The sequence below is a fragment of the Sinocyclocheilus grahami genome, unplaced genomic scaffold (genome assembly GCF_001515645.1).
Source record: "Sinocyclocheilus grahami isolate Dianchi unplaced genomic scaffold, SAMN03320097.WGS_v1.1 scaffold714.1, whole genome shotgun sequence".
Classification (NCBI taxonomy): Eukaryota; Metazoa; Chordata; class Actinopteri; order Cypriniformes; family Cyprinidae; genus Sinocyclocheilus; species Sinocyclocheilus grahami.
The window spans coordinates 726,528-749,826 of NW_015505893.1; the positions used below are offsets into that span (position 1 = coordinate 726,528).

Sequence of the window (23,299 nt, forward strand, 5' to 3'; positions counted from 1 at the left end):
TGATGCAATGCTGAATTTTCAGCATCATTATTCCAGTCTTCAGTGCAACATGATCCTTCAGACATCAATCTAATATGCTGATTTGCTGCTCAAAAACATTTCAGATTGATTTGAAACAGTTGTGCTGCTTAATATTTTGTGTAAACTATGATATTTTTTTTCAGACAAAAGCTTCCTGAGAGGCTAAACTATAGGAGAATGAGGGCAGTACCTGGATGACAGGGGGTCTCCAGCGCATGTTTTTCAGCGGTGCTGGTGCGAAGCCGCAGGTACCTGATGGTCTTTTCTTCACCATCAGTGTCACATTCTGAGGATCTTCTCTGAGCTTTTCCACCAGATTCTTCAACTGCCAGCCCACCTAAAAAGAAAGCAGTACATCTGTTTATGGGTGACTGTTACCTTCATTTCTTGTATCTACGACTTTCTCATAATTGTTCCTGTACTGCTTGTAATTGCTTAAGTTCTCATAATTGTAATCATAATTTCTCATGATTGCATATATCTTATTTTCTTCAATAAATAGCTGTATTTTTCACAACTGCAACTGTATTTCGAATAAATGTGATTTTGTCTCAACGTGAGTTTTTTAAATAGTATTTTTTAAATGTTCTTTTATTTATTTGAAACTTTATTTCACACAAAGAGATCAAGTGTTTAATTTTTTTTCTAAAAAACTAAAACATACTTTAATGTCATTTCTATTGAAATGTGTATGTCTTTTAATTACACGTTTGTAATGATGCAGTTGCAATTTATATTTAAAATAAATTAACTTTAACTGTAATATCAAGGCAAGGCAAGTTTATTTATATAGCACATTTCATACACAATGGTAATTCAAAGTGCTTTACATAAAAGAAAAGAAAATAATAATACTAAAAATAATAAAACAAGGAATTTAAAAACTTTGATAATGATTTAAAAATCGATTTAAGAGGTTTAAAATGAATTTAAAACAGTTAAGAATAGAACATGATTATACATAAAATATAGTGCAATCAGTTCGGACATCGCACAGTGCTCATTCAATAAATGCACAGCTAAACAGGTGAGTTTTGAGTCTGCATTTAAATGTGACTAATGTTTTAGCACATCTGATCTCTTCTGGAAGCTGATTCCAACTGCGGGTGGCATAATAACTAAAAGCGGACTTCCCTTGTTTTGTGTGAACCCTTGGTATCCTACCATACAAATCTGCTATGTATTATATCTGCTAAGACACTACAGTTACAAATACAGAGTTCTGGCATGAAACTCTAGATGGCGCAGTCCGATAGGTCTAACTCAATCTGACCTAATGACATCATTATCACATGGCACAGCTGATTGGTTCTCTCCTGTATCGGTAGCCAATGAGCTCGCTGCTCAACATTCAAATATATGACTAGTGCTTGCCATAGCAGTTGCAGCTTTCTTCAGAAACCCTCCACCTTCCCCAGCTCCACCTGTATAGATCTGCTTATTAGGTGATTCATGTTTGCTATATGGGGGTTATTTCATGTATGTTATATTTGCAGCAGCAATATTTCTTACATGCTCACAGCAGCATGTTGTGGATGTATTGGCAGTAGCAAGTCTCGGTACTTGCTCTGCCGCAGCAGCAGCAGTGTAGCAGATCTATTCCGCCAAGACCAAATACATTAACATTGTCATGTACATTACCATGCCAATCCCTCCGAGAGTTGTCATGACAGAAATATAAAAACATTAAAATAATTGTACTTCTTTAAAACATGACAAAAGATTATTGCAACAAAGATTTATGTACATTGACTGACAGTCACCACTGATAAGCTACCACTAAATTTTGTAGAAACTTAATTTGCTGTAAAGTTGCTTTGCAATGATTTGTATCGTGAAAAGCGCTGTACAAATAAACTTGAATTGAATTGAATTGAATTTAGCATTTATTTTAATGAATCACGCGATTTACTAAGATTTGCGCTCGTCAATTCACTGGTATTTGCGGCATTATTTAATGCCCAAAAAAAGCTTGTCGTAAAGCAAGCGGTAATTTGTACTGCTCTTGGTAGATTGCGTTGGTCGATATGTAAATGAGATGTTGCGTATGTGTTCTTTAATGTGCTTATTGTCAGTAAATCACCTGCAGAATTTTCCCCTCCCATCGGCGCTTTTATGGAATTGCACTCTAACGCTAATTTGTCATTTAGTAAATCTGGCCCTAAGTATGCTAAAGTGCCTTCACTATATTAATATTATCTTTTTTTTAATAAATATACTACAAGTGCACAAACCAAACCTGGACATAAACGATCATAAATGGGGAAAAGTTGATCCTACTGTAGCTGAGCAAATGTAGTCAAATAGCTTTATGTTGTACAAACACAAATGGGTCGGCACCAACCCAATGCTTTCTCTGTAAATATGAGGTGAATAAAAAACAGCACTGATCCAAAACATTGATAAAGGTGTTCATAACAATATGGTTATCCAAAAGGCCTTTCAGCACATATCTCCCGCTCTCTCTCCCATGGATCAGGTTTACTCAGTCTAACACAAAAGCTCACCATCTTGCCTCCTTTCACTCTTTTAGGGCAGAACAATTACTCATAATCCTCCTCACTATCATGTGACAGATGGATGGACTCACCACTGTTTGTCTGTTGACTTGTATCACCTCATCGCCTGCATGAATCCTCTGAGTTCTGTCTGCTGGAGACTGAAGGGTGAAACACAGACAGACATCATGAATCAATTGAAGCAATGCTTGCATGTGAACTCCATTAGTCACAGACTGTGGCTTGAATGATGCTGGACATTGATGCATTAACAGCAACAAGTCAAAGCGATGTTGTTCTGTTGACTCACATTTTCCGTGGTTCCGGTGATGACGTGCAGTCCATCATAAGTGGATTTGATATACATTCCCTTTAAAAAATAAGCAAACAATACGCAGTTGTTAAGCAACAGGCAAAACAACACCAACAGGTCTTAGGTTGTTGACACTCACCAGTCCCTCGTCTGCTTTGATATTAGTGATGGTGACTTCCTCCAAACAGGTCATTTGACTCTTTAAGGGGTCAGAGGTGATCCTCATGGTGGAATCACAAATGCCAGTCAAAACACGTGACTGAAATGAACAGAAAGAATAATGTTGTGGTATTTATGATTCATTTGGTCATGATAACTTATCCAGGACTTCATAAGTGACTGGACATCCCAGGCTCATTGCAAAAACATTTATGCGAAAATATTATGGTATTTTATTACGCAAATGTATGATAAAAACGCATTTGCTGACCCAACCATGATGCCACTTTAGCATGCTTTTACTCTTCTTTAAGCTCTTTTATCATGATTAATTTCATGGGATTCCTACCCGAGTGCTCTGCATCGCAAATGCAATGCTGTACCGGGTGGGCTATCGAGCAAGTTTACTATATCAGAATGACATTTGTGATGCAAATGTCAAATTGCATTTGTTTACTATGTACTAGAGAACAAATGCACACAGTTAGAGATCATTTACACAAAAGGAGGCGATTCTAGTGGCTTCCAGAAAGATCTGCACTCTGTTAAAGCCAGACATGATGTGCACAGCATAATCTCTTGTACATGCACTGTAGACTGAGGCTGGCTGGATGAAACCGTGACGTCAAAGTTAACCTGATTTACTTTAAGGGATAGTTCACCCAAAAAGGAAAACTCTTATTTCATGTTCTTCCAAACTCATATGACTTTCTTTCATCTGCAGAAAAAGACATGGGGCTGACTTATCAAATCCAATAAAATCCCAAAGGATCAAATGAAGCACTGCTCAATATTATATCTTGTAACTTATTCCGTTTCACTTGCACACTCAGCATATTAAGCTAAAATACCAGAATTTTGTATGTTATGTGTATTTTAACATTTATTCCAAAGCAATGCCTTGCACCATATATTTTCATCGTAAGTTTTAACCCAATTTATGCTTGTTTTTACAAACTGTCAAAGTTATTATATTGCATCCGGAACATTCCTTTAATGGAGATTGTGAGATACTGTTATCTACCAAAGGATGTTCCAGTGGTTCCTAAGGAAAACATCTCGAACTGAACAATAGAGTTGCATCTCCACACTTAAAATGAACCCAAATGCATCACAGATAACAGCTGAATCTCTGACCTGAGAGACATTTAAATGCCTGAACGATAAATCTGCGGTGTGAGAAATAACTGACGACAAGACTTTCTACTTACCACTTCTAATATCTTCTCCTCCATTTCAAACACTGTGCAGTCCTTCAATTAAAAAGGGAGGATTCGCATGAGATGCCACATTATGTTGAGTTCCCACAGGAAAATATGGAATGGTAAACATGAAATCAAAATACCAAAGAAAGTATTTAAGAAATGTAATATGAGGATTGAAAATATGGAATGTGCTGACAAATAGATGGAGAAGGGCCTATCGCCAGTGTTTAATTATGATTTAAAGACAAGCTTGACAGGATAATTGCTGCAGAGTTTGAGGGTTGTGGCGCTTGAGACTATGAAGAGCAAAAGCAGAGCAGAGACATCGATCACAGTTATGAGCTGCCCATCCCCGCTGAGCTCCGGCTCAGTAAAACCATATGTTTCTCTGTGCTTCAGGAGACATCTGTGTGCTTAAAGAGTTCATCAAGACGTACCTCAATACACTACTGTTCAGTTTGAAAACTTTTTATTTACTTTTATTTGCAGAGGTTGCATTTAATTGATCATGAGACATTTTTGCAAATTACTATCTGTTTTAATTAAATGTTATTTACATGTTTTGTTTGTCAAATAATCTGACCATAAAAGCTGTTCACACAAGAGACATTTTTTTGTGTTTATGTTTGTGTGTGTGTGTGTATTCATGTATTTCTGTTATGTGGACACGTGTTTAAATGCAGCTAGATATTTTAACGTAACAGAATTTAATGTATGAGTCTTGAGAAGTGGTCAGTATGTTTTTTAATGGTCAATTCAGAAAAAAGTCTAATACGATATATAAAATGTAAATGATAAATTTAAATTTATATTATATAAAGTTAACAAGTAAGATGCAGTTTTTTTAAGTATCACTGATATAGTTTTGTTAATATTTTGACTTTTTTATTTTGTTTTTATCATTTGTATTATTTTTTTATATGTATATACAATGTTTATTAATTTTTATTTATTAGTTTTAGTTTATTTTATTTATTTATTTTAGTCTTAGTTATTTTAGTACTTTAGCAACTAACTAAAATTTTATTTTATTTAAGTTCATGTTTATTTTATTTCAAGTTTTTTCTGTTTTTTGTTTTAGTTAATGATAATAACCCTGGTAAGATATGCATTACATTTAATAACTATTTTCACAATTTTACTGAAAGTTACAAAAAGGATAATAAAATAAAATGTGCACTCTATACAAATGGAATAATTCAATTATGAAAGTAATTATAAAATTAAAAAATCATATTTCAAAAAGAAATGATGATTAAATTATTATTAAAATACTGTTTTTTAATGGAATATAATGGAAGTTTAATACAAACTTGGCTAATTAAAATGTGTGCATAACAACCTGCACTTTTTACCTTATAGACCAAATAAAAAAAGTTTGGTTTTGTTGGTATAAATTGATGTATATAGGTTGGTTAAAGGGATAGTTCACCCAAATATGAAAATTAGCCTATTATTTACTCACCCTCAAGGCATCCTATGTGTATATGACTTCCTTCTTTCAGATGAATCCAGTTGGAGTTATATAAAAAATTGTCTTTGATCTTTCAAGCTGTTTAATGGCAGTCAGCGGGTGTTGCATGCATCAGTCCAAAAGAAGTGAAATAAAGCGCATCCATCCATAATAAAAAGTGTCTCACACGGCTCCGGGGGATGAACAAAGGCCTCCTGTAGCGAATCGATGCGTTTTTGTAAGAAAAATATCCATATTCAAAATGTAATAATCACTTTAATGTAGCTTGCGCTCACTGTTGTACACGGAAGCAGTTCCGGGCGGATGACGTATGAGTTCAGCGTTGCGCATGCGCCGGTGAGTCTCATGAAAACCAACGTTTGTTAACAGGAGCAAAGGAAGCAACGTTTCTTTACTTTAGCAAAGAAAAACCAGTCTCCTCTTGACCGTGTTTTGTTTTTGATCTCTCCTGTGCTTCCGCGTTCGTCACTTCTGAGCGGCGCATGCGCAATGCTGACATCTTACGTCATCCGCCCGGAACTTCTTCCATTTACAACAGTGAGCGCAAGCTAAATTAAATTCATTATTACGTTTTAAATATGGTTATTTTTCATACAAAAACGCATCGATTCGGTACAGGAGTACTTTGTTCACCCCCCGGAGACGTGTGAGGCGTTTTTTATTATGGATGGATGCACTTTATTTCACTTTTTTTGGACTGATGCACTGCAACACCCGCTGACTGCCATTAAACAGCTTGGAAGATCAAAGACAATTTTTTATATAACTATAAAGAAGAAAGTCATATACACCTAGGATGCCTTGAGGGTGAGTAATTCATGGGCTAATTTTCATTTTTGGGCGAACTAACCCTATAAGTGATGTCATATTTTTTTTTTACTTTAATAAAACTACTTAATTTAGATTTTTGGTAACCATTTTTGGGTTAACTTTTTTTTTCAGTGTACAGTGAATGTTTGCAAAGTTTTGACTAGGAGATCAAAGCTAATGAACACAGTGACAAACCTTCTGGACAGTTGTGGTCAGTTCCAGACAGAGCTGAATGATCTTGTTTTTGGTTGAAGTGAAATCACTGATTCCTCTCAGGGGAGTCCTGCAGACAAAAACAAAGAGAACAAGTGTAACTCATTCAAAAGCTCATGAGATGTTCACACGTTTGCAAATTCTGGTATGTGTCGTTTCAAGCCCAAACATGCAGTCTACATATATGTACGCGTGTGTCTGTATGTCAGCAGCCTGCATGACATCACGAGGAAAGATTTAAAGTGTTTTGACTGAACACAAAATCCAAAACAATAGTTGGTGAGACACCTGCCAGTAAAAAAATGTGATGCTGAAATTTATTTGCAGTCATTTAAAAACCCTGTCAATAACTTACAAGGCCCTCTGTACTACAACCCATATCTAGAATGAAAATACTGTAGCGAGCTTGAACTGTTGTCCTAAATATGTTTTCCAAACATAAGATTTTGGTTGTGGATTCACTGGAAATGTTAAGTTTTCTTAGCGTGAATAGAACTTTACATGAAGGTTGCATAACATTGAATTTGTCAGCCTATTAATTTGCTGTTATTTTTGCGGGGAAAAAAAGTATTTGAACCAATACTTAGTTACGGTTGAACCACTGATGTCACATGGACTATTTTAACGATGTCCTTACTACCTTTCTGGGCCTTGAATGTGGTAGTTGCATTGCTGTCTATTAGGGCTGAAACGATTAGTCGACATTATCAACAAAATTGTTGAAATTGTCGACAAATATTTTTGCTGTCGAGTAGTCGTTTGATGACCTAATGTAAGAGCCTGCAATAATGCGGTTTGACCAGTGTGGCGCTATAGCGCAAGACTGTCATCCAGCCTTCCTGGATTAGAGGTCTGCACGGCCTTTAAAGTGAAGCCCGTACCCGAGATCGTCTGACCCGACCCGACCCGAGCGGCACAGTTCAATTTAGAGCCCGAACCCAACCCGAACCCGAAATCTTTTTTTCCCCACAACGAAAAGCCAATTTAAAAAAATGCTGTATTTCACGATTGCATGCAATCGTCAGTAAGCAAATACACGTAAAGAAACAGAATCATTAAGGCTCGGCCAGTTCACAAGGCAAAAGAAAAACACTTACCAGTTATGAAAGTTTGAACACTAGGTGCAGCGGTCACATAAATTCTGCCGAGTTTTTGAATGGTTGTATAGGCCTACGACAAGACGATAATTCTTCCATTGTGCAAATTATGGTTATTTTCGTCAGTTAAGGCTCGTTAGCATTCGGCCTGCTTTAAATCAGACACAGAGATGCAGTGCGGTAAGATCGCATTTATTTGAATTAATTAGGCTAACTATATCATTTATTTGAATTAGCGAGAGAGAGAGAGAGAGAGATGAAAGTTGCGTGTGTGAACCTGCGTCTGCGCATCTCTCTCTACAAGCAATGAGGCTTAGTTCCTTCAAAAACAGCGATTTTACCACCTCATTGCAGAGAAATATAATGTCAGTAGCCTGTCGAAGCTATTTTACTAATAAAAGTTATTGACAACAAAAACTGACAGCGGTGAGAAAGCAGCAGTTAAGAACACATTTAATTACAGCGATGTGGATGTTTGCACAAGCTCTGCAGTTCGGTACTCTAGTAAAGTCCAGTCACGTCATGTTTATTTATATAGTACTTTCTGAAATAGATAGCCTTAAATTAAGCAGCTTTACAGTATTAAACTTAAAAAACCAGAGTCAGTGTCACTTTTAGTTGGAATGACATGAGGGTGAATGATTAATGACAGTGTTTTCCATTTTTGGTGAACTAACCCTTTAATTAAAGGGGTCCTATTATGCTCTTTTACAAAGTCTTGATTTTGTTTTGGGGGTGTACTAGAACAGGCTCTCATACTAGGTTGTTAAAAAAACATTATTTTTCACATATTTTACACTATTACAACACCTCTCTCCCCAGTCTGACATGAACGGCTCGAATAGTTCCTGTATCAAATGAAGGCCCGCCTTCTGAAATACAAAATGTGCTGTGATTGGTTAGCTGGGCCAGTGTGTGTTGTGATTGGTTAGCTGGGCCAGTGTGTGTTGTGATTGGTTAGCTGGGCCAGTGTATGCTGTGATTGGTTAGCTGGGCCAGTGTGTGCTGTGATTGGTTAGCTGGGCCAGTGTGTGCTGTGATTGGTTAGCTGGGCCAGTGTGTGTTGTGATTGGCAGCACTCGGCGGCTGGTCGGGGAATGTCATGCCCCTTACTATAGCCACCTACGAGCTTCAGTGTAAATACTGAAGTGTGAATACTGAATATATCAAATCAATTTGAGCGCAGTTTAAAGAAGGATGATTGTAACCACTCTAAGTTCGTCTGCCTTGGGAAAGCTAGCGTGTCTCCGACATAGTGATAACACTCGTTGTCTTCTCTAGTGCAGCTCAACCAGGTCTCGTCCCATTCGTCGATATGTGTGATATCACAAATCCCGGCAAATATGCGTTGTAGTCCAAACGAGTCGTTCGTTGTAGTTTTTGAAAAGTGATTTCTGTTAAATAAAATATCTCCTTTTGAAGTGGACTTTGAGCTTTGTAACTCTGCAGATCTTTTTTATGCTCAAACAGCAACATTACAGACTAACTAAAGTTGAAAAAGTGAAAAAGCATAATAGGACCCCTTTAAAGAATATAATTCAAGACGTTTGAACAATGTTAAACAAATGTTTTCTCTTTTCTCACATTGTGAGAACTTACAATGTGAGAATTTACAAACCCTTTAATAATGTTAGCCAAAGTTGTTGAAACATTCCTTATTAGGTGAGTTAGCATAAAATTCTTCAAAACGTTCTCTCAATGTATTTAGTAAGTGCTATTAGTTAATGTTCAACAGAAGAAAGCAACTCATTCAAGATAGAAACAAACTGAGTGTGAGTAGATGAATTTTAATTTGAGTGAACTGTCCCAATATTTGTTCCTAACATTTACACATTCTTGTAACACAGTCCTGTTAACACTATTTTAAGAACATTTCTTCCAAACATTTGCACAGCCTTTACATTACGTTAGCCAAAGTGCTTGGAACATTCCTTGTAGGTGAAGTCTGTAAGAGACAGAAAATCTCACATACCTGTCAAGCCAGGCCAGCATGCCCTTGGCAGCCGCTATCAGCTCCACCACAGCGGTGAGGAACACGTTAGGTGGTTTGTATGGACTTCCTCCATCATAAGTAGGGTTTTTCCTGCGCTCTGAGGCACAGTTGTGCAAGTTATTGGATGCTGCTCGCATCTGGCACACCAGAGTCTTCAAGTTATCAGTCTCCACGCCACAGTTCTGCAACAACAAATAAGCATTTGCATTAGTCATTTTAGATTAAACTAGATTTTTCATCTAAACAAAGTGGTCCTTTTCCATTCAAAAGTCAATGACACAATGCTACGGTATTAGGTGTTACTAAAGTGCTATGAGTGCTTTTAGCACGTTTCTATGCAATTACCAGGATGGTTGCTTTCTGAGAGAGCCCAAGTCTCTAGGAAAGATAGAGAGATAGATACAGTATGTAGATACTCTTGTGAAAAAGAAGTACACTTTAGCCTACCTCTAAAAAGAGTACTTCTTACAGAAATTAAATGCTTAAAAAAATATTTACTTAAAATTGATGGTCCTCATTGACTTCCATAGTATTTTTTTCCTTACTATGGGAGTCAATGGGGACCATCAATTGTTAGGTTACTCATATTGTTAAATTCGAAACAACATGAGGGAAGTAAATGATGACTGAATTTTCTTTTTTTGGTGAACTATCACTTCAAGTGCAAACTGAACGTAATGTTTTCAGACACTCAATACAGTAGCATGTTAACTGCAATTTAATGAAAATGCATTATAGTTTCAATTTATGTTAAATGCAATTAGCTGAACTTTACAGTGCTTCTTGACCCACTTGTTGTCATTGAAATATGGTTAACGTGAACTGCTGAGCGTTTATGATCAAACTAAAATATACTTTAACATAATTTCTATGGATCTTTGTATGTAATGTATTTAAATACATTTGTAATTACACATTTGTAATGATAAAGTTTTAGTTTACTACATATACTAACTTAATATATAATTTTAAATGACACACTACAGCTAAAATCTGTTTGTCAACACGTGAAAATAAGTGTAGTGCTTTAAAGCAAATTAAAATATTATTAAAACATTTAAAAATGTACTTTAAAGTAAAACTTGCAAAAGTACACTCTTTAAAAGTGCAATTAAGTGTGTTTAAAAAAAGGTCATGAAAGTGTACAGTTTTTAAAAATACACTTTTAAGATTTGAAGTACTCTACAGATGCAGTAAATTGGGGCAAGTTGTCCCATTTTATTGTCAGGCTGAAGTTTAAAACTTTGGATTTGGACAAAACCCCTAAACCTAAGTAATAATAATAGTGATGCTGACAGTACCATTAATAAATGCCTGGCTTATCAAGCGCTAAAGCAGTTTCCATTTGTGTATCTTCCACTTTAGTGATATGAAAAGTGAAGTATGTGGTGTTTGTAATGCCATGTGACAGTGGCTACAGCGCACGGGTCATTTTCACAACCTTTCCAGCTAAAAAATCCCATGGTCACTGCCTGACTTCAAAGGAATTCCAGAAAACCGTCTCTGCTCTAAACCCAGCCAGACACTGACCGACAGACTGTCTGCATGGACTTGAAGTCGGCCAAAAAGTGCACAGACTTTGGCCTGGTCAGCTGCAACAACACAGAATAATACAGGTGCTTGAGGGAATAACCTCACTGAGTTCAGGAAGGATGCAGGTGCTCTTCTGGAATCGTCTTCTGTTGTTTTTGTATTACAACGAAGCTTTAGCTCTGATGAGTTCATGATGGCTGAATTATTAAAGGAATGATAAAGGGAAGTCCATCCTCCAGATATTCATTTCATGCTGCCCTCCTCGAAGATGAGGAGGAATAATATAAATTATAAGCAGAATCTCACACAGACTGTAGGATCTGTTTAAGCCAGTGCTCCACACAGAGATCTGATCTGATCATCATCAGTCTGTCTGGAGTGACATGAAGAAACAGAACAAACTGAGACGGACTAAATCCAGAAGAACTGTGGTGACATCTCCAAGATGCTTCAGGAGACCTACCTGCAAAGCTACAGTACTGTTAAAAGTTTTAGGCACAAATGCTGTAAAATGTCGTAAAAATAATGTCATAAATAGATTTTCTTTATCAATTAACTTCTATTAACTAAATTAAATCAACATTTGGTGTGAGCACCCTTTGCGTTTAAAGCAGCTTTTGCCCTCGGTGCACTTGCGCATAGTTTTTCAGGGAGCTCTACAATGTTACAATGTAAGATAAACTTGCAATTATTAGCAACAAAGTCGAACGAAATAAAGTAAATCACAATTCTAAAACAGTATTGAATATATCAAAAGTCTCAGTTGTGATATTAAGTCGCAGTCGCAAATGTCACATATAGGTAAAACCAGGAGAAATATTAAATCGCAATAGTAAAATGTGACCCTGGACCACAAAACCAGTCATAAGGGTCAGTTTTATTAAATGAAGATTTACATCATCTGAAAGCTGAATAAATAAGCTTTCCATTGATGTATGGTTTGTTAGGATAGGACAATATTTGGACAAGATTTGAAAATCTGGAATCTGAGGGTGCAAAAAAAATCTAAATATTGAAAAAATCGCCTTTAAAGTTGTCCAAATTAATGCCTTAGCCATGCATATTACTAATCAAAAATGAAGTTTTGATATATTTACAGTAGGAAATTTACAAAATATCTTCATGGAACATGATCTTTACTTAATATCCTAATGATTTTTGGCATAAAAGAAAAATCGATAATTTTGACCCATACAATGTATTGTTGGCTATTGCTACAAATATACTTGTGCTATTTATGACTGGTTTTGTGCTCCAGGGTCACAAATATAAATTCGCAATTGTGCAGGAGTCAAAACAAGATCCCAAGTTCCAACTGTTCAGACTCTTCTATCAATAGTCCATTAGACTCTTCTATCTTCTGTCAAGAGTTTGAAATTGCTCAGACTCTTCTATCAATGGACATGTATTGGATTCCAGATGAGACATTTTTAGGTCTGTCTTATATTGTACTAAACTATGGCACTTTACCGCTGAGCCACAGAGAGTTGGGGAGTTTAGCACGTCCCCTAACACTCATGAAAGCGATTTTAAAAATAACCAGAGACCGAACAGATACACAGGGTTAAGATGAGGCTGGGCGGAAACTACTGGAACAATGGCGTGACATGTTTTCCTGCGCTGGTTACTGTGTGTTTGTCTGTATGGGTTTGTGTGTGTGCGAGCGTTGGGCGGGGGGCTCTCTGACAGGTGGGTGGGTCACATCTGTTTCCTGCTCTTCAGGAGATATCTTCCAGAACATTCTACCCACGAGTGCTAGAGCGGACCTCTCACAAATTCAACACCGCATTGTCTATTCCAGCCTTCATGCTACAGCTCCTCTGTGGTTCTCCGCTCAGTGCTGCCTAGAACAGGTGACGCTTAAAAACAAACGAAAAACGACTGAGGGAAATCTTTTCTCAACCACATCCTTGTGAGCAGCCACCCGGTCTGACAGGTAGAGCTCCGACATCAAACCACATAGCTTCCGTTTACTGTTTGCAGCAGGCGTGTTCTTCCAAAGAAACACACCTTTTGTACAATTTGTGTACAATTATGGACGGATATAAAGGATTAGTTCACTCATTGTTGTCATTTGCACGCTTACATGTTCCAAACCTGTATGAATTTCTTACTTCTTGCATATGATGATGACCACGTGCTGTCAAACAACATACAACATACAATGATATTAATAATATTACTAATACTAATTTTATACAATTTAGTCTAAACAAATGAAAACACTAACAAAAAAGTATTGAAACTGGTAAAAAAAAAACAGGTAATTTCTGTAATGGTACTAATTAGCTGAATGTCTTTTAAAAACAAAATAACAAGGTTTATATATTTAACATTATTAAATCCAATTTCTTTCTATCTCTATATCTCAATCATCTATATTTTTAACTAACTGAACTGAGTGTGTAAATCTTACCTGTTTCGTTTATGTATTACTTACAAATATGCATCACAATAAGTTTTTTAGTTTATATTAAAACTGTATAATCCAAACGGATGGAAATGTTATATGCAATTCAAATACATAAATCTTAAACATATTTTTATATATTATATCATATTCAGCTGTGTTTTGATTAATTAGTTCATTTGCTCCCAGGTGTGTCCCATTGGTGTCTGTGTATTTAAAGTGTTCTCAGTTCCCAGTTCTCTGTCTGCTGTTAAGTGTCATTTTGTCTCCCGTCCTGTAATCCCCAGCGTGCCTTCATTAAAACCCTTATGATTTACGTTATTCCTCGTCTCCTCGCTCATTCCTGTGCTCCCAGTGTGTGAGTTGTCACAGAACAGCAGACCTAAACAGTAAGCGGCGCTCCTTCTCCCGTGTTTTATTTTTTTTCGTCTTTTGTTTTTCCTATTTGCTCCCCGCAGTATGAGAACCGCCCTGCTGTGAAGCGTGCCGGCCTCGCCATTGTGAAGCTCGCCGGCCGCGGCTCACTTAAGCCCGCCGGCTGCGGCTCACTTAAGCCCGCCGGCCGCTCTGAAGACAAACCCGCTGGCCGCTCAGAAGATAAGCTCGCCGGCTGCGCCGTTGTCAAGTTCGCTGGCCACGGCTCACTCTAGCCTGCCGGTCGCTCTGAAGACAAGCCCGCCGCCGGCCAGGCCGATGTCAAGTTCTCCAGCCGCTCCGAAGATAGGCACGCCGGCCACGCCGATGTCAAGCCTGCCGGCCGCGGCTCTCTCTCCTCAATCAAGCCCGCCGGCTGCTCATGAGTCGAGCCTGCCAGCCCCGGAGCTCGCTCCAGTGTTGCTCCAGCGTCCAGTAGGGATCCAGCCATAGAGGCCGGGGCTGGGGCTGCAGCCTCGGAGGCTGCTTTGCCATGGCCTCCTGAACTACCTAATCCATCGTGGCCACCTGAGCTGCCAGATCCGCCATGGCACCCCGAACTGCCAGATCCACCATGGATCCCCGGACGGGCGCCGTCCAGGAGGCCTTGCGTCCGGTAACCCTGCCGGCCCTTGCGTCCGGTAACCCTGCCCCATTTGAAGAGCACCTCCAGAGCGCCCAACCCCCTCCCCATTGGATGTTGTACGGCACGAGACGCACCTTCCGGGAGGGGGGAGTTATGTCAGACTCTGGTCCATGTTTTGTGTGTGTTTTGCTCCTCATGTGCCTTCCTTGACTTTATTTGGTCCTTCCTGTTCCTGTCCTCATTGTGAGTATTCGTATCCAGCTGTGTTTTGATGAATTAGTTCATTTGCTTCCAGGTGTGTCCCATTGGTGTCTGTGTATTTAAAGTGTTCTCAGTTCCCAGTTCTCGGTCTGCTGTTGTGTCATTTTGTTTGCCTGATGTCTCCCGTCCTGTGATCCCCAGCATGCCTTCATTAAAACCCTTCTGATTTACGGTATTCCTGGTCTCCTCGCTCGTTCCTGTGCTCCAGTGTGTGAGTCGTGACAATTTTGGAATTTTTAGTGTTTTATTTTTATTTTGTTTAGATAAAATGGTATAGAATTATTTGAGAGCAAAATTAATCATTTTAAGTGACTTTAGGCATTTTAACATAATAATGTACAGTTTAATATGTACAATAATGGATATTAATTGTGAGATTTGCTAAAGATTAGTTCGATTTTAACAGTGTTGTAATTTAATTACTTTCAAGTTAGATTTAATGTAATAAAAATGTATTAAATATTAATTATATTAATAATATATGAATTTAACTCCCATCCCCCCCGTCCAAAAAAAAGGGAAACTAATTAAAAGGCAAAATGAATCGTATGGACACATCAGATGATGCCAACCCGAGATACTATTTAAACTGAACAGAGCTGGATGATGACATCACTGAATTCAATGACGAACTGTCTTTAACTGAAAAATTTTACTATTGTCATTTTACATTATTGACACACTATTTTCCTAATTAATGCTGTTCAGTTGCTTTGACACAATCTGTATTGTTAAAAGCGCTATATAAATAAAGGTGACTTGACTTGACATTTGTCATACACTTATCATCAATATTTGCGATTTTTAGATTTATCTGTAATTTGTGTGTGTGTGTCCATGTGGCTCATTTTGCCTAATACTCTAGGTTTGGAACTTCATGAAGTTAAGTAAAGAGAACTTTCATTTGAGTGAACTATCCCTTTAAGACACATTTGATGTTGTTACACATCGTATAAGCTTCCTTTCGAAAAGTACCATTTCACGTACAAACAAATTACACAGAAATGGCAACGAAACAGAAAGTGTCTCATCCGTGTCTCTTTAGGGTGCAGTCTCCTATTATAAGGTCCTCTCTCAATCTCCCGTCCTGACACAGAATAGACTCTGAATGGACACAGTGGACACTGTTTGTTCCAGCTGACCCTCACTATTCACATCCACCACAATGTTGGGACAGAGCGGCAGCTAGCACAGCTTCTGCGATAAAAATCAGCACTGTCTACAACTTTGGATTTGCTAACTGCACACAAAAACACACACGGGTTTATACAGGCAGAGCGTTCCTCTAGTCCCCCATGTGTTTTAAGGTGCATTCTGTGGTCATTAATACTGTCTGAATAGAAAAAAAGAGAGTGGGGGAAGTTGAGAAGAAACCTTGGGAAGGAAGTGAGCGAAAACAGCTGATCGGAATGCCTGGGAAATCTCTGCTTTCCTGTTCACGGCAGTCTCCACCTATAACAAAGCTCATGCTCTTCCAGTGTCAGATCAGGGCAATTTCAATTTTTTATTAAATTGTGTAAAATGCCATAACATTTGGCAATGCAATCAAATAATGAGTAAAGAAAGTTGCCACGCTGGAACTGCAAATTCAAGATGAGCGCATTGCATTGTAGGATATACTCTAAAGTAGTATTCTACACACTCTTGCAAATATACTGCATAATTTGGCAATTTTAGGCCAAATCTTCAGTAGGTCATCTGAATTTTTTTTATGAATACAGAAAATCTACATACTGTGCATAGTACACATCCTAAATATTGCTAATGCTAAATGCTTTAAGAAAGGAGAGCAAAGGTCAGCACCTACATATACTTCCTGATGGAGGTAAATCTGATTGGACAAGGTTTCTTTAAGAAATCTGATTGGATGCGTGGCGGGAAAAGTGCATCTGAGTGAGCTGAAGTACTGACCAATGCGCAGAGCAGATCCACAGCCTCCAGAATCAGCTCCTGATGGCCAACGCGGGTCATCGTCAGCTCCTCCAGATCCTGATGGGAAATCTTCAGAAGCTGCTCTCCACTGATCTTCTCCCTCTCGAAGTTAGGAACATACTGCTGGAGACTGTCGTCCAGCCCTGAGACACAGACAGAAAGTGAGCATGAGAGACACAACACAAAGAATCTCTTTCAGGGAGAGGGTGGATCCTCGTGTGTTTTGACACCGCAAGCGTCAATATAAGACATTTGCACTAGCTCCTCAGTATTTCTCACGTACAAGTGCAAGTTACCTGGTCTGAGTACAGATTATTGCTATATAAGAGCAAACAAATAAAGCAAGATCTATGAGATCACATCACTGTCCTGTGGTTGATGTGACTGGAGTCCAAGTGTGTGAGGAAATACAGTCATGCCATCATTAATTCAACAAACACACAACACGCACACAATCAGCACACGAGTTGTGTCTGACAGATGAAACAGCAAGTGTTTGCTAGGCAACTTTGCATGTTAATGATTGTGTGATTTGAAAATGCATTTAGCAAATGATGTCAAGCCTTTAACCCTTTCATATGACCTCATGTATTGCTGACATGTAAAAATTAATTTTAAGAATAGCCTACATAATTTATTCCAACATATATAAGGGTTGCATAAATGGGTGAATATTATGTGTCAAGACCAATTTTGGGCCATATTTCACCCCAAAGTCAGAAGACAGTAATAATAAATTATATTTTAATGTTTAAAAAATAGAAAAATAGAAAGTAAAATTGTTTTTTTGAATTGATTCCCTAAATTCACACTTATAAGCAGAGGTGGAAAGAGTAGGAAAATATTCTACTCAAGTAAAAGTACTATTACATTAATGAAATTTTACTTAAGTACAAGTAAAAGTACCAGTCTAGAAATCTACTCATGTAAAAGTAAAAAAGTAGCTCATTTAAAATTTACTCAGAGTAAAAATTACTTTTAACAGTGGGAGGGAGGCAAAAATGGGATGGGCCTATAAATCTCAAACTAGTTGTTTTTAATTAAAGGAATCAGTTATTTAGAATAATAAGACATTTGGGCTGTTACCAGGCAAATTAAATCAGTATCAACAAAATTAATCTTTACAATGCAGAGGAAACACAGAAGCTTCATCTGAACTGAAGTGGCATTTAGATTACACACTGTTTAATGCAGGACATGAATGCATTTAACCTGCAGTTACAAATGCAGAAATAATGTTTTGATATACAAGACATAAAATGTTGAATACTCATTTGAAATTATAAGGGGGGAAAAAATCTAAAGATACTTCAAATGTGAAATTAAAACGGCCAGTAGGTGTCAGCAAGTCACTGTTAATAAGTGAGTCATTGCGACTGAACCGAATCATTTAAACGGTTGATTCATTCAGGAACGAAACACTGTCATGTTGCTCAGAGACACAAAACTGTGCTATGGTGACTGTGTTTGGAATTATTTTTGTTTTCGAAATAGAGCAAAAACAGGTGATATGGAGTCTAAAACGCAAGTCTCTTAATTAACTTCTTGTTTATTGAACTGTTGTAAAAAAAATATATATATATATATGTAATCATGCTGATTTTTGGAGGAAAAGACAGCAATCTTCATCTGATATTGATTTACTATATGAAATTATATAAATATATAAATTATCTGCGCCTATATCTTCAATTTTGTAATCATTCTAAACGCATTTTAACAGACTGAATCACGCAGTGAAAGAATGCAGTCTAAATGTGCGAGCGCCACGGCACTCCATAGGAGTGTTTTGTTTGGTTTTTGGCAAAATACTGATAATGTCAAATCGCACATCGTTAAAACAACAATTACGATATTATCGCAGACGATATATATCGCACACTCCGCACCACTGTCTTTTTGGCTAATTTGTGCAAAAACTCTTGCTAAACGGACAAAGCTTCATTTTAACTACCAATGCAACGATGCAAGTATTTACCTTCCCTATACAATTATGGATGCCACAATTACGTAATCGTTCAAAGCGGCAATTAATCCACTTATGTTATTCTGCGTGCTTAAGATGCGTTTTTTTTCTTTCTACATGTTATCTTAAGGGTTTTTCCCATTATTTGAATTTTAGTATAACATTATAATACCATTCATATTTTAACTTTTTTATAATTTAAAGAAGAAACCAATCCGATGTATAGTTGACATTTGAGGCTTAATACTAAAGAAAAGCACTAAAAGTTTTTCAGTTAGAGTGTTTTCAGCTTGTTTATTTTCATATAAAAATACGGCATGCAGTTGCAATGGTATAAACATCATTCAATGTAAATTATGATAATCATAATTAATAATCGCAATTACAATTTCAAGGGAATAATCGACAATTATGATTTTTGTCATAATCGTGCAGCCCTACTATACATGCTTGCGAAGGGTTGATGTCGAGATTTTATAAGCTGCTAGTTTGGTCTCCCCTGGCAAACACAGCTTACACTGCATAATAGAGCTTAAATATAGCCAGGGGTTCACTTCATTTCCTTCGAGTTCAACTTCAGCAGAATGCGACAGGGTTTCATTTTCAGCTGGGTCTGCACCATAACGCCTGTCTTGTCCGTCTGCATCTTTCTTGTGATTTTAGCTCCAGTTTGCTCTCCTGCCCATTATTTACTGCAATAGTTTCCAGGGAGCGATTTTTTCTCTCTCTCAGTAATCAATGTGTTTTAAAATGTAGCGAAGTACAATACTTCAAACAAAATATACTTATGTAAAAGTAAAATTACAGATTTTTAAAATTACTTTAAAAAGTAGAAGTACACAAAAAACTACTCAATTACAGTAACGCGAGTAAATGTAATTCGTTACTTTCCACCTCTGCTTATAAGTATAATGCAAAAAAGAAAAAAGATTTAAATAGTATACATCATAATTATATATATATAGGCCTATGCTGAATTACATTTATTAGAAGCATCATTAAAAATACAGAATTATTAAAAAAAAACAAATCTAAAAGCAAATTATACAAAGTAATAAAAAATTAACACAATCATTTCCACTTATGAGTGAGTAAATTTAATAAGAAATTGTCTTACCAACTGAGTAATTCATGCTAATCCAATTAATTAATCATAATTTTAAATTAATTTTGATTAATTAAAGTTTTAATTGATTTACAGCTCTAGCCACAAGCCAAAATTATCCTAAAAATGATTTTTAAAAGGTTGTAAATAAAGCTGTAAATAAAACTAAAACCAGAGTTTACTGGTGTTTGTTTTACAACAAAATACTATTTCAGTCTTTCTAATTCAAAAGTTTCAAAATGTTTAATTCAATGCGCCGTTGCTTGCTGGTTACTTCAAAATTTACTTAAAAGTAAATCCTACACCAAATTTTATTTTAGAGTAGGCTAAACTTTTGAATGAATTTGACTATATTTTCTTTTTAGCTTGGAGAGAAATGACCTAGGCGTGTTTTGGTAAGATTCACCTTCATTTGACTCATTTGAATGCATTTCACCGGAAGGCTAGACTTACAGGACTGTGCAAACCAAGTCTGAGAAAGACACAGAGAAGCTCTTTTTCCCCTGAAACTTTTGTCTGAAGTGGGGAGGTGAGCTCAAAACACCCTTCTGTCCACTGTGTGTGTGAGACTGCAGTATGAAAAGTGGCTCTTTGTGGGGGGTAGAACGGCCCTTTTAAAATCAAAGAGAAAAGGAGGCAAAGAGGGGTCAAAGGGCAAAGTTAGGGACTCCTGAATACCCTCCACCCTCAATGTCCCTACTGAGAGACAACAGCTGCATTTTCTGAGCTCAAAAAGAGACACAGTGTCAATGGAACCGCCAGAGAAAAGCTGCCACATACGAGAAAGTGTCAAGAATAACAGTCCACCGATGCAGTGTGAGCAAACGAACATCAGCTTTTGTTATCTCTAATTCTTAAGGTATTCTGTGTTAACTAATCTGGCGAAGCTAAAGGGATACAGGCATGTGCCGTTCAGTTTGATTGACATGCACTTTTGGTGATGAAAGGTCGTCTATGCTGCGTCGATGTCTGTAAACTGGTGTAGTGAAAAGGCAGGTTAAGTTTGAGACAGCTAAGTAGAAAATTTTTTTAAAATCTCTAAATCAGAATAAGAACAAGATTTATTGCCAAATATGCTTACACACAGGGGATTTGCCTTGGTGAAGCTTTAGTATAAAAAAAATAACATTAAATAAAATAAAAAGCATCCACAATGAATTAATTGACTAGTCTATCAACTCAAAAACAAAAATGCAAAAGAAATAATCAATAAATAAAAATAAAATAAAATAAATTTTACAAAGTATAAAGAATGTCAAATAAGACCTCGTGAGTTTAGGATTGTCTGGTGAACTTTTGTTTTAGTGGGAAAGTGATCTGCCACCTGAAAACATTTGAGAACCACTGCATTAGCCTTATATACATGGCAAAAAATCAGTGTCTTCTGCATTTCTATTTCCAGATCCTCAAATCTTACAGTTCATAGGAGAAAGTTGAAGAAAAGAAGATGAAAGTGGATGTTTGTGGATGGCGATCTGTTTACATAAACACCAGTGTTGGGGAAAGTTACTTTTAAAAGTAATGCATTACAATATTGCGTTACTCCATAAAAAAGTAACTAATTACGTTACTTTGTTACTTTTTATGGAAAGTAATGCGTCACGTTACTTTTGCGCTACTTTTAAAATCTGGACAGGGCTTGCTTGCTTGTTTTTAAAATAAAAAAGTTATATTTTTGGCGAATATAAAAGCCTTTTCACACCAAAAGTGAAATGAATACGCCTCAGGCTGAAGGGAAAGTACATTTACGTCCGTACAGTAGAATACAGAAGAAGACATTTCAACACTTCAGCAATAAAAAAAAAACACAAATGTTTGTCTAGAGTAATTTGTGCTTATCAGTACGGTTGAACTGGATCATCGAAGGTCAGAAGCAAAGACATTGGTTAATAGAATGGGATTAAATACATAAAGCATATTTGTGTTGTTTAACATTTAATTATTGCAGATTTGCGTCATATTCTGAGTTGCATTATTTTTATTCATTTTGAGGAATACTGAATCTGTGAGGGGTTTTTTTTGAGCGAGATGAATTAATGCATATTCATATTAATTTTAGAACTACAGTAACATCTTCTGATTTCTCTCAACATGGGGACAGGAGAGCTGTCAGTCAATAAATTGGAAAAAAAAAAGTAAATTGCGTTACTTATTTGAGAAAGTAACTCAGATATTCTCTTGTAAATTAAAAAGTAATGCGTTACTTTACTAGTTACTTGAAAAAAGTAATCTGATTACGTAACTCGCGTTACTTGTAATATATTACCCCCAACACTGTGCATTTCAAGATATCTTCTCACGATGTCCTTTTGTTGAAAAGTAGGTAAAGTTGAAGTTGATGTCCACCACCCTATTAGTACAGCGTTGTCTTTATGCAAGAAACACTAGTATGTCTACTGCATACTGAGACCGGACCTGCGGAGAGAGGGCATTTGCCATCTAAATTAGTCATAGCCAATAGCCTACACTTCAATAGCCTGTGCATACAGTAGCATTTCATCTTTTATAAAATGACATTTTGGCCAAACGTATTTTACAACAGGAAAAACTGAGCGCCCATATAGCTACAACAAAACTTTGTAACCTGTTGATCAAAATGTAATGTGATGCTGCCGTTTTAATGATGGACAAGCTGCACATTTGCACACACATTCGCTGCTGCACATTTGCACACCCGGCCATAACTGCATTTGAGTTTGACACAAAGCGACTGAGTGTTCCTCGTCAGCTAGGTAAAATATATTTCTAAGAAAATTCTTCTTTGATTTATGATGATCTGCTGATTCACTTAATTTATTAACATTTAATCATATTATATATGGTCACACTCACAGCATGGTTAATTTTTACGGGTTTTTTTATTGCTTGAAGAACATAAATATGTTTACGATGTTAATATGCATGTATTTGCTAGCCAGCTAATTTTTGCATGTATTTGCTAGCTAGCTAACATGTCAGCAACATTTTTCATGTTTCTTCATTCTATACCCTAGAATCTTCCGTCTTGCACTGCATTCCTATCTTTGGCATTCAATCTTTGTGTCACTGAAGGCAGGTAGAGTTAGGGATAGTTCACCCAAAAATGAAAATTCTGTCATCATTTACTCACAGATTACAGCTTTGGAACAACATGGGGGTGAGTAGCTAAATGATGGCTACTTTAACCTTTTTGGCCCGATAACATGCAAATACAACTACAGGTCACAGTCAAGAAAACATGTATGTGTATGAACATATACATACATATATATATATATATATATATATATATATATATATATATGTATATATATATATATATATATATAT

General features: G+C 36.8%; 1 protein-coding gene across 1 annotated transcript in view; it reads right to left on the reverse strand.

Moving 5' to 3' along the window:
- Nucleotides 1-23,299, reverse strand: part of LOC107560196 (connector enhancer of kinase suppressor of ras 3-like) — a 67,319-nt gene that overhangs the window by 21,819 nt on the left and 22,201 nt on the right. The window contains exons 2-9 of the mRNA XM_016244308.1: nucleotides 16,899-17,062; nucleotides 9,763-9,965; nucleotides 6,676-6,763; nucleotides 4,203-4,244; nucleotides 2,972-3,091; nucleotides 2,830-2,889; nucleotides 2,612-2,680; nucleotides 212-358 (exon numbers count right to left, since the gene is read on the reverse strand). Of these exons, the coding sequence (XP_016099794.1) occupies nucleotides 212-358; nucleotides 2,612-2,680; nucleotides 2,830-2,889; nucleotides 2,972-3,091; nucleotides 4,203-4,244; nucleotides 6,676-6,763; nucleotides 9,763-9,965; nucleotides 16,899-17,062 (893 nt within the window). The remainder of the gene's footprint in view (nucleotides 1-211; nucleotides 359-2,611; nucleotides 2,681-2,829; nucleotides 2,890-2,971; nucleotides 3,092-4,202; nucleotides 4,245-6,675; nucleotides 6,764-9,762; nucleotides 9,966-16,898; nucleotides 17,063-23,299) is intronic.